Source organism: Colossoma macropomum, unplaced genomic scaffold (genome assembly GCF_904425465.1).
Source record: "Colossoma macropomum unplaced genomic scaffold, Colossoma_macropomum, whole genome shotgun sequence".
Classification (NCBI taxonomy): domain Eukaryota; kingdom Metazoa; phylum Chordata; class Actinopteri; order Characiformes; family Serrasalmidae; genus Colossoma; species Colossoma macropomum.
In genome coordinates this window covers 31150146-31164261 of record NW_023494785.1, presented here as the reverse complement: position 1 = coordinate 31164261, position 14116 = coordinate 31150146, and the positions used below count along the sequence as shown (strand labels likewise).

Genomic DNA, 14116 nt, shown 5'->3' with positions numbered 1-14116 from the left:
CAAACGTATTAAAGTAACTTGTATATTATAAATAAACATATGTATTTATAAATTCTAAATGTATGCTGTATGCATATACACATGTGCAAAAGTTTGGGCACCCCTGGTCAAATGACATGTTTTGTTGACTTTTTTTAAGAGAAAATAAGTGAACACATCCACTACAGAGAGCAGACCTATACGACATTTCAGATGTTTACGTATTCATATCTATCTATCTATATATCTATATATATCTATATCTATCTATCTATCTATATATATATATATATATATATATATATATATATATATGTGTGTGTATGTATGTATATTAATTAACATATATTTGGTTCTTGTTCTTACTGCAGTCTCTCAGACACGCTCTGTGTGTGTGTGTGTGTGTATTATTATTATTATTATTATTATTATTATTATTATATATAAAATACCTGTTGCCGTTTACACTGTGTATAAATATCATGGTGAATGGACCAAAAAAACTGGCCAAAAATAACTTGGAAAAAAGTCTGGTTACACTGACTTACATTGAAAGTAAAGTATGTTTTTTCCTTCTCCTGCAAAGTTCTCATTTTGGAAATATGAGGTTTTGTTCCAAAAGCAGTGATATATAAGTATTAAAACTCTTAATTGTTATTAGCAAATTAAGCCTACATGTTCATTGGATGTTAGTTGCAAATGAAGGGTGCTTAATCTTAATTGGAAGCAGTAATCGATGTGATCTTATGCATATTATCTTGAGGAACGGTGATGAAGGGATTACAGTAAATTTGGATTGAAATTAGACAGCTGTTTAGGATATTAAGCATCTGATTAGGTAGACAATATGATAGAAAAGTCATGCCGATATTTTAGCTGAGGTTGCAAGTTAGTAGGTCAGCGTGCTGACGAGTGTGGGCTGTAAAAAATGAATTAACTGTTGAGTATTTAACTGTAATTGAGGTCATGATAACACAGGTCAGTGTTCCAGTCCCAGTCCTGTCCTGCTTTGCAGAATCTCATTTTTTCCTGCTCTAACACACCTGTTCCTGTTCCAGCAGAGATAACTATGCAGAGTGAAGTGCCCTCGAGCACTGTAGCATTGTGTAAAGTCATTACTGATAATAATTCTGGTGATCTATGGCTCTTGCGTAACCTCTGTTCACGCTGGACCTTGACGCTCGGCTGAGCTCACCCTTTGTAATTAAAAGCATTTGTCACGCAAAACTGCAGGTCAGCCCGTGCAACCCATAAAGAGGATGTTTTCAGGCTGCTCAGCCAAAGTTAGAGGTTTAATATTTCATAACACCCTGGAGAGTTGAACTTTTCTTTCTGGGCTATTAATTAAACATGGAGCCAGAGCTTAGTGCAGGCTTTTGTTTGTCCTTGTGTAAAATGTGGGAGTCTTGAAGGTGGACGGCCAGTAAGTGCAGTCTGCCTGTCTGCTTTCTGCCTGCACCTAATACACCAAGAGCAGTGGAACAACAGGAAGACAAAGAAAGAAAGACAGGGAACCATGAGTGATGGACAGGAAGAGGGGGGGAGTGAAAGAAATGGAGAGAGAGATGTTGGACCATATTGTGTTGAAGTACCCCTTATAAAAATGTCACTCAGTTCTAAATAATGTCACCAACCATTGCAAACACTGCATAAGTAGCTGCATGTTTCAACCCTGTTTCACTGTTAAGTGATTGTGTTTTGCAGGAATCGCCTCTTTGGGTGCTCAGTTTGCCAAACTCCGTAAAGGCCTCAAACACCTCAACTTCTCCAGAACCTCATTGTCACCCAAAGGTAACCACAGCACCTTTGCAGCAATAGTCACAACCTTCTGTCTAGGGCTGGGTGATAAATCATCTGTAACAGTTGATATTGATTTTTTTAGTTGTAGTGGTATTAACATATGACCAAAACTTAGTTATATGTATCATTTGCTTAGCACTTCAGATTGTTCTGGAAGAACCGCTTGAAATGCATAAAAAACAAATAAATAGTCACGTTCCTATCGAGAAATGTGGTTTCTGTCTGATTTTTGTCTTACAGTGCTCTGTAAGCTTCCTTTTGGTGTCATTTTAAGAGCAAAAACAAAACAGTCCAATGAAAACAAGCTATGTCAGGTTCGCAAATCATTCTTAAAGCAGGAAGTACCAGTACTCAGGAAGAATGGGCTCATTAACTTTATTAACGCTAACTTATTAACTTTATTAATGCAAATGGATTAACTTTAGTATTGCTAACTATTGAGAGTATTGAGTGAAATTCCCAGGTTAGTTGTGGTCTGTATGCTATGGTGTACGGAAATAAGCAACAGAAAAAAGAAATAATTTCCAAGAACCAGACTAAAAATAAATAAATAGATAGATAAAATGTAATAAAAAAATGAATTAAAAGAAATCTCATTAGCCTTAATACCTGTTACATTTAACTCAGTATGATAATACCTTAATATCTTGTTAAAACATTAAATGTACCCAGTTGCCCTGCTCTGACTTTAATAGAGCTCTCTTTCCTGAAAAAGTAGCTCCGCTGTAAATGGGACTCTGCTAAGTCAAATAAAGGGCATAAAGGGTTGTGCATAATTGCTGCTTTTCTTCTATTGAAGCATGCTCTCCCTTGTGCTCTGCGCTGAGCTCTGAAATTCATATTTCATTTGCTAGAATTGGATGTTTTCGAGTGGAAATTGGCTCGACATTTTCCGAGCTCGCACTTTAAATGAGACACTTCACACCAGCTGGCCCTGTGTGTGTAATAAGACACTAATGAGCAGCGCCTTACGCTCTCTGAGACAGAGCGCTAACCCTCCAGTGATCACTCACATCGTTTACGTACAGCAAAACTGCAGATTCACGCAACACAGGTGTACATCAGAGGCAGCAGCACATCTGAGGAGATCTTAACTGGAATCTGAAGAATTATAACAGCTCGTTTTACTCACTAATTGTGTTTTACAGTACAACTTTTTACTGTAAGACGCTGTTTGTCAGTTTTCTATGAAGAGTGAATCCCCTAAAATATATATCTACCCTGTACAGGACCTTCTAGAATTATTGGCACCCTTGGCAAATATGAGCAAAGAAAGGCTTTGAAAAATGTTATTGGTCAGCTTTGATCACTGAAAATATGAGACAGTAGCATTTTAGTCAATAGTGATATTCAGTGAGTATACAATGATAATAAACCAGAAAATGGTCTTTAGAAAGAGTGCCAGTAATACTGGTCTAGTGCTGTAATTAATTTCTATTATTATTATTTTTATTATTTTTATTTATTATTAAGTTTTAAAAGTTTGGTTTTGTTTACATTATAAGTGGGCTTACACATTGTACGTGTCTCTCTCTCACGCTCTCTCTTTCGCTGTCTCTTTCTGTCTTTATTTCTCTGTTTTTCTATCTGTCTCTCTTGTTCTCTCTCTGACTCCTCTTTTTATTTTTCTCTCTCTAATTCTCTTTTTTCAGTCTTTCTCTTTCTCTGTCTCTATTTCTCTCTTTATCTCTCGTTCTCTCTCTGTTTCTCTTCTCTCTGTCTTTCTCTTTATTTTTCTCTCTCTCTCTCTCTCTCTCTCTGACTATTGATTTCTCTTGTCTTGTGTAGCTCCTTATGTTTCCGGATCACAGTGACTTGCTGCTCATAAATAACTTTTGTTCAGTTTTTTTTCCACAAAGCATTTCATCGCTGGTTATTTACAGAGGAGTCGATCTCAGCTGCTTGTGGAAACATCTGTCGCTCAGTGTTTGAGGAGACTTACAGTCTTGTGTAATTTTCCTCGACTCATAATCAGTCAGGACTGCAGTCAGTCAGGAAATGAGTGACAATGAGCCACGGAGTGGCACGTAAATAACCTCTGCGTTTAACTTATGGCCAGCTATTTCAGCTGCAGTCTGTAGAGGTGGATTCATCTGATGCCTTTTAACAGAGGAATACAGCAGAGTGCAGCAGTACACAGCTATGTTTCTCAAAGTGGTTATATAACCAGGTGCCTGATGTTTTTTCTGACTGACCTGCTGCTCTCTGGGGGGTATCTTAGTACTTTTTAAGCTCTTTTGAGGGTTTTTTAAATCACCTTCCTACTTTTATCTATTTTATGACGGTAAACCTGAATCACTTTTCTGTAGGCTATTTGACTAATTTAGACAGCTAACTAATTAAACTACTGTTCCCTTCGCTCTGGTCTGATGAGTTTATTAGTGTAGTTTGTAGGTCACATTTGTATGGAAACCCATTCTCGCCTGGTAGAAGCCAAAACATTGCCCGAAATTATGCTTTCGAGATTTTGGTTTACTGTAATGAAATATTGATTTATTTCATTGAAATATTAATTTACTGAGTTTTCACTTACTATGTCAAAACAATGACTTGTTTTCACAAGTTTTTGACTCAGTATGTTGAAATAGCTAATAATAACTTTAATAATGACAAATCTCAAATGAGTAAGTAATTATTTTGGAATTATAAGTATATTTTTCAGGTATTATGTCAAAATTGAGAAAATAAGTCATAACTTTAAGAAACAGAGATAGTGAAAAAAGCAGCCATAGGCATTCCCCTCCATATAGCAGGAATGGGCTTCCAAAGAATGAATGCATTTTACATGCAGCAGTTTTGGTAAAGACATACAGAACACATGACATTAAACGTAACTTTAAAATCCTGTTGGAAGTATAAGCACTATAACTTCAGTGAGGTTTTGTCTGGTAATGAAGGCTATGCAGATGAATTTTAAACAACATTCTCAGCTTGATGTCCGTTCCAGGGGGGCCTAAGCAGTTGCTTTGTTTGCTTGTTCTGTAGCTCTGCCTCTGCTGCCAGGGGTTGTTCATGTACTGGAAAAAAAAGCGAACAGCTAAAAAACGTCTTGCTGTCCCGCTCTGCTCGACAGCTGATGGCCCCTGTGCTCTCGTCCTGGCTGACAGGCGGAGCGCTGTGGGAATCAGAGTGGGAAGGGGCATGAGGGGCAGTGCGACTATCACTGCCAAATTTTTAGCAGCATAGACCTCCCACAGCAAGCCTCACATCAACACTTACAGTCTTACGTAGAATAAAACAGCATAATAAAGGTCTTTTTTCTTTTCATCATCAAGATGTGATCAGAAAATGACCTGAGTACAACAAAATTCTCTCCAAAACTGACCTGAACTGGCCCATCACCACCCAAAGTGCCAAATAAAACCTGAGAGCCCAGGACAGGTAAATTACCGCACAGCGACTATAAAAGTGGGCATTAAAAAATAAAAATCTAAAATAATATGATATAAAATTACGTTTAAATTTTGTGTTAATAAATTCATTCATCAAGCTGTGTTTTTGATTGGTGTATTTTTGGGTGGCAGTTACACTGTCTTATAATCAGCCCTGTGTCCAGTAGGAAGCCTTTCCTACAGTGCATTTATGATGTGTAACCTGGATTCTGACAGTAATCCATAATTGAATATGTTGAGAGCTTGATGTGGTATTTGCCACATGCTCGTCATTTTCTGGAATAACCCAGTGTGTGATTGGTTTGTGTACTCAGAGAACTAATTAGAGAAAAAGTGATCTAAAGGCCATCATTTGAAATGTCGGCAGCTACGGGGAGACTTTACCATTTAATTAAACTCTGGCAGGGTCACCTGACCTTCCGAGCTTCAGTGACTCAGTCACTGTGACTTTTCGTGAGTCAGAGTTGTGTGCAAACTAGTCAACTTTTGCCAAACTGTAGGCGGCCAACTGATATGTCTTTGCAGTACTGATCTGTTGGTGTAGCTTGAAGTAGTTAGAGAGAGTTCATTGTGACCAAATGTTATCACTATATATTTTTCTTATCAATTAAATTTGATAATTATTGAGAAATCAAATGACATTTCAATCCTATTTCACCTATTTTTGAGGACATTGCATTTTCCTTCAACAGTCAACATGCAACATTTTTATAAGCAGAAAACAGCTAATTTGTCAGTTAACTCTCCTGCCACACTGGCTTGTGCTGTTATGAGTGAATGGCTAGACTCCTTCCATGTCTTGTGCACCTAATGTAGCGAAGTGGCATTTGTTCAAAGTTTAAGCCTTTATGGATTAAGGACCAGAATGGCAGCATCATTTTAACAACAGTGCATTTTACATGCATTATCAATACAGATGGCACAATACCTAAAAGGAGGCTATCATTCTCAAGCTACTTAAACACTCTACTGCACTCAGGCCTACCTAAAGGCACCTCATGTAATCTCACCGTTCCTGATTTCTAGTTATTGTAGACGCACTATAGAAATCCATGTTCCAATTTCAATGCAAATACAACATCACAAAGTCCCACCATCACTCGGCATCTTGAGTTCTGCATAACTTGAAGTATTTTCTAACCTACTGCCCTCTTTCTGTTTGTGTCAAAGGGGTGAACAGCCTTGCCCAGTCACTGAGTGCCAACCAGTCTATCCCCAGCACCCTCAGCCACTTGGACCTCTCAGGGAACATTCTGCGTGGGGATGACCTGCCGGTAAGTGCTGCCCCCTGCTGGAGGGAAGGAGGTGGTCAGGGCAGTGTTGGGGGTTGGACTGGGGATTGCCCAATGAGGCAAGAGCTGGGACTTGATCCTCTGAATCCTCGGGTGGTTTGGGCCAGTGTAGGGATTTTGTTTCTGGACATGCTCTGTGCACAAAGCCTGTTGGCAGTGTGTCTCTCTCTCTCCCTCTCTCCCTCTCTCCCTCTCTCTCTCTCTCCCTCTCCCGCTCTCTCTCGCTCTCTCTCGCTCTCTCTCTCTCTCTCTCTCTCTCTCTCTCTCTCTCTCTTTCTCTTTCTTCTCATTACATTCTGTCTCCTGTTCTCTGCTAATGCTCATATCAATAACAGCTGATTGATCTGCTCCTCGTGCAAGCTGGGATATTGACAGGCATGTTTTTGTGGGGCTGTTTGGAGTCAGAGGGGAGGTAAATCAGTGTAGCATTCACGCTGGGGGGGTGTAGGTCTGCCAAGCTCCTCTCAGTGAGGGAACATGACAGGGATTGTAGTGTAGTGCATCAGTCATAGTGTTAATACTCCAGGAAAGGTCAGTGACAGCAGAGCTGTGAGCTTTGACTGATGATCATGCCCTGAATTTGAATGGTTAGTTAATGTTGCCGCATACACTCTTAAAAATGAAAGTGCAGGCGTCTTGTGTTGGCCGTATCGTCAGGAGATCGCAAGTTTCATCTTCAGTGATTCCACAACCATTCGTGGTCCAAGAAAGTATAATTAGTCTCCCTCTCTCTGGGTGGGTAGGTTGCTTCTCCATCTCCCCCACCACTCAGTAAGATGCTAGGCAATGCAGACGTTTGTTAGCTGATGTAATAGAATAAACAGTTAGTGTTCTCCTCCAAGCGTGTTGAGATGTCCAACGACGTGTTAGTGGCAGTCTGAAACGGATGACGCTTTGCGTGACCTGGGCGGAGCTAGTGGGAAACAAAAATAAATAAATGTACACAAAAAATACAGCTAAAAAGCCAAAAGTAATCAAAAAGAATATAAAAAGAGTGATGATAAAGAAAATTTGGTTCCCTAATAAAACCTTTCAGTAGATGGTTTGTTTGAAGAACATTTTTATGCATTTTTACTCAAAATGTAAAGGTTCTAACCTGTTCAGGATTTTTTCCCAAAATTAAACATTCAACCCAAAAACATTTAAGAACATTTGTTTTACACTAAAATGCCATAATTAGGGTAAATGTATCTCATAGGTCTTAATAAGTTTGCAAGCATGTTCAGTTTCAGAGGAGGTAGAGTCATCGTTCTGTCTGATCTGGTCAGTCATTCATTCAATGAATGTCCCTGGCCACTTTATTGGAAACACTGGCTCGTAGCTCCACCTTGCTAGTGTGTAAGTTTAGACAATAAACAGTCTCTTGATGCACAGTTTGACTTGGACATCCTCTGGGCCTTCATTAATAGTCAGTTTCTGGCCATAAAGCTGCTAATGGATGTTTTGGGAGGTGGACCAATCTCGCTGACATGTAAAAACTCTAGCACCACACACACTGCCACATATTGCCACCATGTCAGAGCCACAGCTGTGCTGGTCAACAATGGTCCTGTGGTCAGAAAATATATGTATACAAACAATAGATGGGCTGAAGTCTGTAGTTGTATACCAGTAAAAGGTTTGATGATATTCCAACAATATAATATCACAATACATGAACACATTTTTACAATACGATATACATATCGTATTTCATTTTTCTGAGATTTTCTGAGACATGTTTTAAAAAAAAGTTTTTAGTCAGCATTTTCAGATACTCCACACTCTAAATCTAGGTGAAATGTCAGGCTATAATGATCAAATTTAAGGTCAGTGGTTCCCAAGTAAAAGGCAATAAGCCACTAACCATCCTGGATGCAGTGCTTTGCACTGCCTGTACATCCCTTTCTCTCGATGTTTATTTTCAAGTTTCAAGTTTATTTGTCATTTGCACAACGTCAGGACATTTATGCATTGAAATGCTTGTGGTGAGGCTCAGCTAATCACTCTACAGAAAGTAAATAAATAAAAATAAAAATACAAGAAAAACAAACTGAAATATATTAAATATACACAAAATATACACAGAATGTAGAGACTATATAAATACAAGTCATTAAGTTATTTAAGTGACTTAGTGTTCTTTAAAGTGACATAATAATGCTGACAAAGTGACTGAGTGAAATAGTAGTTGGGGAAGGACCCACAGCTTCACAGCTTGTTCAGAAGCCTGACAGCCTGTGGGTAGAAACTGTTCATTGACTGGGTTGTTCTAGCCTGTATGCTGCGAAATCTCCTGCCTGGTGGCAGGATGGTGAACAGGCCGTGTGCTGGGTGACGCTGTCTGGCTGGATCTTTTTGATTTTCCTGAGGCAGCGGGACTGATAGATGTCCTGTAAGGCTGGTAGGTTGTTGCCTATGATGGCTTCTGCTGTCCTCACCACTCCTTTAAGGGCCTTGCGGTTGCAGGCGGTGCAGCTGCTGTACCAGACAGTGATGCAGCCTGTGAGGATGCTCTCTATGGTGCATCTATAGAAGTTGGTGAGGATCTGAGGAGGCTTAATGTGAAGGTTAGTTGGTATTTAAATCAGGTGAGACTGATTCCAGATCAGCTGACACAAGCAGCTTTTTCTCTGATAACCTCATCAATTCTTGTCCACTTTGGATCAGATTACATTGATTTGGTCATGGCTGATGCAACAGTTTGCAGTATGGAGATCTGTTCCCATTTGCAATCATAATCATGAGTTTATGTAAAACAGTATTAATGTTTAACATGCTCTTTCTGCACAATCAAACCTCTTTGTCACCTTCTTCCTGCAGAATTTTTACAATTTCCTCAGCCAGCCAAACAGCCTGAGCACCCTGGACCTGTCCAATACCGACTGCTCGCTGGACTTGGTGAGTCCAGCATCTGAATTGCCTTCTTTTGTGGGCCTCTGACTCTTGACTGAATTTGATTAATAGAATGTAGGTTAAATTAGCTGGTTGATGAATATATTAATTCAGCACCTCCATTTATTTTATGCCTCATGAACATGAATAATTGAGTAACCTCTAATATGCTTTAAATCATGGGTATGTAAAAATGATTTAGAATCCTTTTGTACATTTTTAATAGTGGTGTGTGTGTATGTGTGTGTGTGTGTGTATGTGTATGTGTATGTGTATGTGTATGTGTGTGTGTGTGTGTGTTCCAGCTTTGCTCTGCACTTCTTAGAGGATCTGTCCAGCATCTCGCCGTCCTCAACGTGTCTAAGAGCGTCTTTGCCCACAGGTAAACACTGTAGGCTGGTATATGAACTTTTATTTCATCTCATTGCATTTCTTTATCCAAGACTAGGGGCTGTGAGGTTCCAAAGTACTAAGCCTTTTTCAGAAAGAAGTTGCCGCAGCTCGCCCTTTTGCTTTCAATTAGCTAACACTTCAGAGGTTGGCGAACTCGCAGGGTTAAAGTTCACCTCGGTAAAGTGAAATTTAACGCTGAAGGAAGCAAATTCATTTTTCATGTCCTCTCATTCTTTCCCATTTAAGTTACATGGCCGCTCATCAAAATGATTTTCTCTGTTTTATCAGGTGTATATTTATGTTTATACCACCACTATTTCGGCTCCCCTGAAACCAGATCAGGACCCCACGTTAAGATAAAAAGTGTTGTAGGAAGTACACATGGACATGTAGATAACAATCAGAATGCAACCAACAAATTCCTATTAATTGTGGCCTGCTTAGAGATACCTCTGTGGGTGGAGTGTCTGAGGCTGAGCATGAACCAGTGTATCTGAGCTCCAGTCCTGAGGACTCCCTAACTGCACAGTTTCAAATATTCTGTGCCCCAGTTGATCCAGCTCATCAGCTGATTATCAGCCCCTTCACGGGCTGGATTAGGTGTGTTGGGGCTGTCTAATTGAAACTGTGCAGGTCAGGGGGTCCCCATGACTGAAATGGGGAACCACTAGCCTAGACTACTGCCACCTCAGCAACCATCCAGCAGCCACCCACCCTGTGTGCTTTTGCAGTAGTATTGTCTATCATGGTGGTAACACTCTGCATCCTTACCTAATCGCAGTGCTGCTGCATCAACCCTACTGCAACACCCATATTCAAAGTACACACTAATAGAAGCGCTGAGAAGATTCAAGACTCTAATACACATTGAGTGGGAGATAATTACAGGCTTTAAACTGTTGAAAACAATTATACACCTATTGTCACCGGCATTTCAAAGAACTAGCCTGCATGTGCAACCTTACACAGATTTGACTCAGACAAGCTGGACTTAGTTTTGTATGATGTTACTTTAGACTTTAGTTTTTTTTCATTTACACTTTTAGTTTGTATGCCACTATGCTGTGCCTTTTTCTTTATTTCTTTTTGTGTTTGGTTATGACTTAATGTACCCAACATTCAGTATTCAGCATGCTACTATCACTCTGTTGCTGTGTTGCAGTGATTGTTGCAGCTTTATGATCAAACAAGACACTGTTGAGTCTGTTGTAGTAATACAACACTGCCCACACTGGCAGAAGCTGCTACTGAGTTGGCCATGTAGAGCTCCCTGTTCAGCTCAACTACAGACTGGAGCATATGGAGAGAGAAGAACGGTGTCTGTAGGGAACACACACTCTCACACATATATACACACACACACACACACACACACACACACACACACACACTCACACATACACACACACACACACACAATAACAGACTCGCAAGCTCAGTTATAGGTCGAGGTGAGCAATATGACAATATTTTATTGTCGTCGTGATCAATGACAGCACAGTTCTGTTTTCATGAATATTGTAGTTCTGTATTCATGAGCATGTCATGAATATTGTCTGTACTTAAGTAACCAACTACATTTTTATTACAACGGGAGCATAACTAGTCCTTTATTTGCATTTAGTGTGTGGAATGTTGTAGTTTTTGATAGTATGGTTTAAATATGGCTTTCGTTTCCAACTTGTCAAATCATAGAAGTGCAAAATATCATGTATCATGTATCATAAAAATGTTAAATTTTTTAATATTGTGAAAATTATATATTTTTGCCATGTTGCCCTTTCTAGTCATAGGTCCTCATTCATCCGTCAACCACAAGCAGAGACATTTGTTACTACTGGTTACAACTGGTTACTGTTATTATATTCAGATGGTTCTGAGTACAGAGTGAGAGAAATTGATTCGAAGTCTCAGGAGGTTTATGATGATTGAATGGCAGCCTGTTCTCCCTCAGGAGACCATCTGGAGTCGCATACCACACACACTCAGCTTACAACACACACTAACCCCCCTGAGCATCTAAATACACCCCCAACTTTCAGTCTTGCCTCATGATTAGTGGGGTCAAAGTTAACACGATAAATGATTTATACAACTAAATTTTAACGCTATTAGTGCATTATCCTAGTTTGATATGCACCATGATTTTGGTGAGAAGTCATTCGCCCTTTAAAATAAAATAAACTTTCCTTTATGCAGACAACGGAAACCTGAGTTCCAGTCACACCCAGCTGGAAATTCTGCCCGTTAGCAATTAATCTTCCTTTCTCATTGATTACATGCATTTACATGCATTTTCTAATGAGCTGATTTTAAGAATATACACTGTTGTTTGGGGTCCGTTCAGTTATCTTCCAGGTTGTTGCCCTGGGTGACAGGGGAGGAGGGGGTGATGCAAGGTGGTACACTCACTTATGCAGATAGGAACTGTAGCACTTTTCGTCTCATTGCCTTGAATAGGCATGCACTTGGTTTACCATATGTATGATCTTTGGCTGTATGTTGCTTTGACTGCAACTGTAGCCCTCCCGATCAAAAAAATGGGGTGTTGATGGCTCTCCTGATAAAAATCAAAGGTATTTCCAGCTACTGCAGTTTGTTTAGCACCGAAGTGTGTCAAGCCTTAAATATCATTTACAAACAAAACATAAAAATCAACAAGCAGCAAACTAACAAAAGCAACAGCAAAGTGGAAAGCTACAGTTGTCCCAAGACACAAGACCTAAGCAGTATAAGAGTGAGAGGGCTACAATCATGGAGGAGTTGGACATGCAGATATTGTTGCACTCACTGGACGTCAGTGATGAAAAGTGAAAACTGTCCAGTTGTCCAGTGTGTTTCTTGTTTTGTGCCCAATGACAGATGGGATAGCCTGGTGCACCCCAGCAACCCAGGAGGATAGGGCAGCTTAGACGATGATTGAGTGTATTTGGTTAATGTAGGCTTTATCCATTTTCTAGCGCTGGGAGTCAATCCCAAAAAGAATCAATTTACAGTAGACTCTCGATTCCCTAATACCTGGAATCGACAGTCTACTGCAAAGCTTTGAAGTCAGTTCCACTGACTTCAAATTGGAATCGGAATTCTGGAACATTTCATCCAGTCTTGCTAATGCTCAATAAAAGCTAGTGGGAGCCAGTGAGATCATGTTAATCAGTCTTAACTGCTCTCTTGACAGAATGTTTTTTCAAGAGTTCTTAAGTAAAAGGAAAGGTTCTATTTAGAACCATGATTTCTATATAGAACCTTTTTATGTTAAAATCATTTTTAGCATGGTGAAATGGTTCTTCAGATTCATGTTTTTGGTTCTATATAAAACCTTTTTGAAAATGGTTCTGTGTAGCACCAAAAAAGGGTATTGTATTGTTACAATAGCAAAGCCTTGTTGGTGCTATATAGAACCATTTTCAAAAAGGTCCTACATAGAACCATATACAATGGTTCTAAATACAACTGTTACCTTTACTGAAAAACCCTTCAAGTACCATCTTGTTCTTCAACCATCTTCGTTCATTGTTAGCGTCGTTAGCTTATACAGATGAAAGGTTTTTAAGACACCAAGGAAGTGGGACCCAGTACACTATTCAGAGTTGGCTTCAGACTCACATTGTGTCTGCTGAGTAGACTGAAAGTCATTCCTGCAGCTCATTCATGTAAAGTGAAAGAGTATTATCAGTTCAACATTGAGTGATCAGTCGTGTTTCAGCTCCATTTCACTTTCAGGCTGGGACAGGAAGGCTGTACACTCTTTCAGATGACTAGACAGTGTCTACACAGCCTCTGTTGTATTGCGGAGATGCATGCTAGTTAATCTTTTAATCCTTTTATTCATTTCTATACATGGGACAGTGCACTTTAATCAGTCAGGTAAATGTTCCAGTGTTAGCCAACTGGCTAATTTTCAACAGCAGGGCTTGAAGTCTGATGTAATTAGCTGGGAGCAATTGAAGCCAGTTCAGTGTGCTTCTTGGTGTTGGATTACGAATACAATCAGCAGCTAGCAGGCTGCTGCCAAAAGAAGAAGGGAGCAATTATGTCAAGAACATGAAGATTAGCATAGATGTGAGAGTAAAACGTCTCTCCACAGGGTCCCGCAAGACCCCATCAACACTTCTCACTGAGCAAGATGGCTTAACAACTCAACAAGTGTTTGTGAATCTGCTTCAAGTGACTCTTGTTCATGTCTAAATGACTAAAACGATGCACTTGGTTTAGGCAAATCACTGCAATTATTGTGTTATTGCTCTCTGCTGTAGCATGTTTAAAGGGGACTTAAATGTGATCATTCTCAAAAATGGTGCTGCTGTAAGAAAAAATCAGAAGTGATAATGTCTGGGCTGTTTTGATTGGATTAAATGCTATTTTTGCATTTAAAGCTGGACAGAC

At 39.6% G+C, this 14116-nt stretch overlaps 1 protein-coding gene across 1 annotated transcript in view; it reads left to right on the top strand.

The window, feature by feature from the left end:
- The window catches only part of LOC118821746 (F-actin-uncapping protein LRRC16A-like), a 155705-nt gene that overhangs the window by 71201 nt on the left and 70388 nt on the right, over positions 1–14116 (top strand). The window contains exons 12-15 of the mRNA XM_036590478.1: positions 1684–1770; positions 6342–6445; positions 9266–9343; positions 9643–9719. Coding sequence (XP_036446371.1) covers positions 1684–1770; positions 6342–6445; positions 9266–9343; positions 9643–9719 — 346 coding nt within the window. The remainder of the gene's footprint in view (positions 1–1683; positions 1771–6341; positions 6446–9265; positions 9344–9642; positions 9720–14116) is intronic.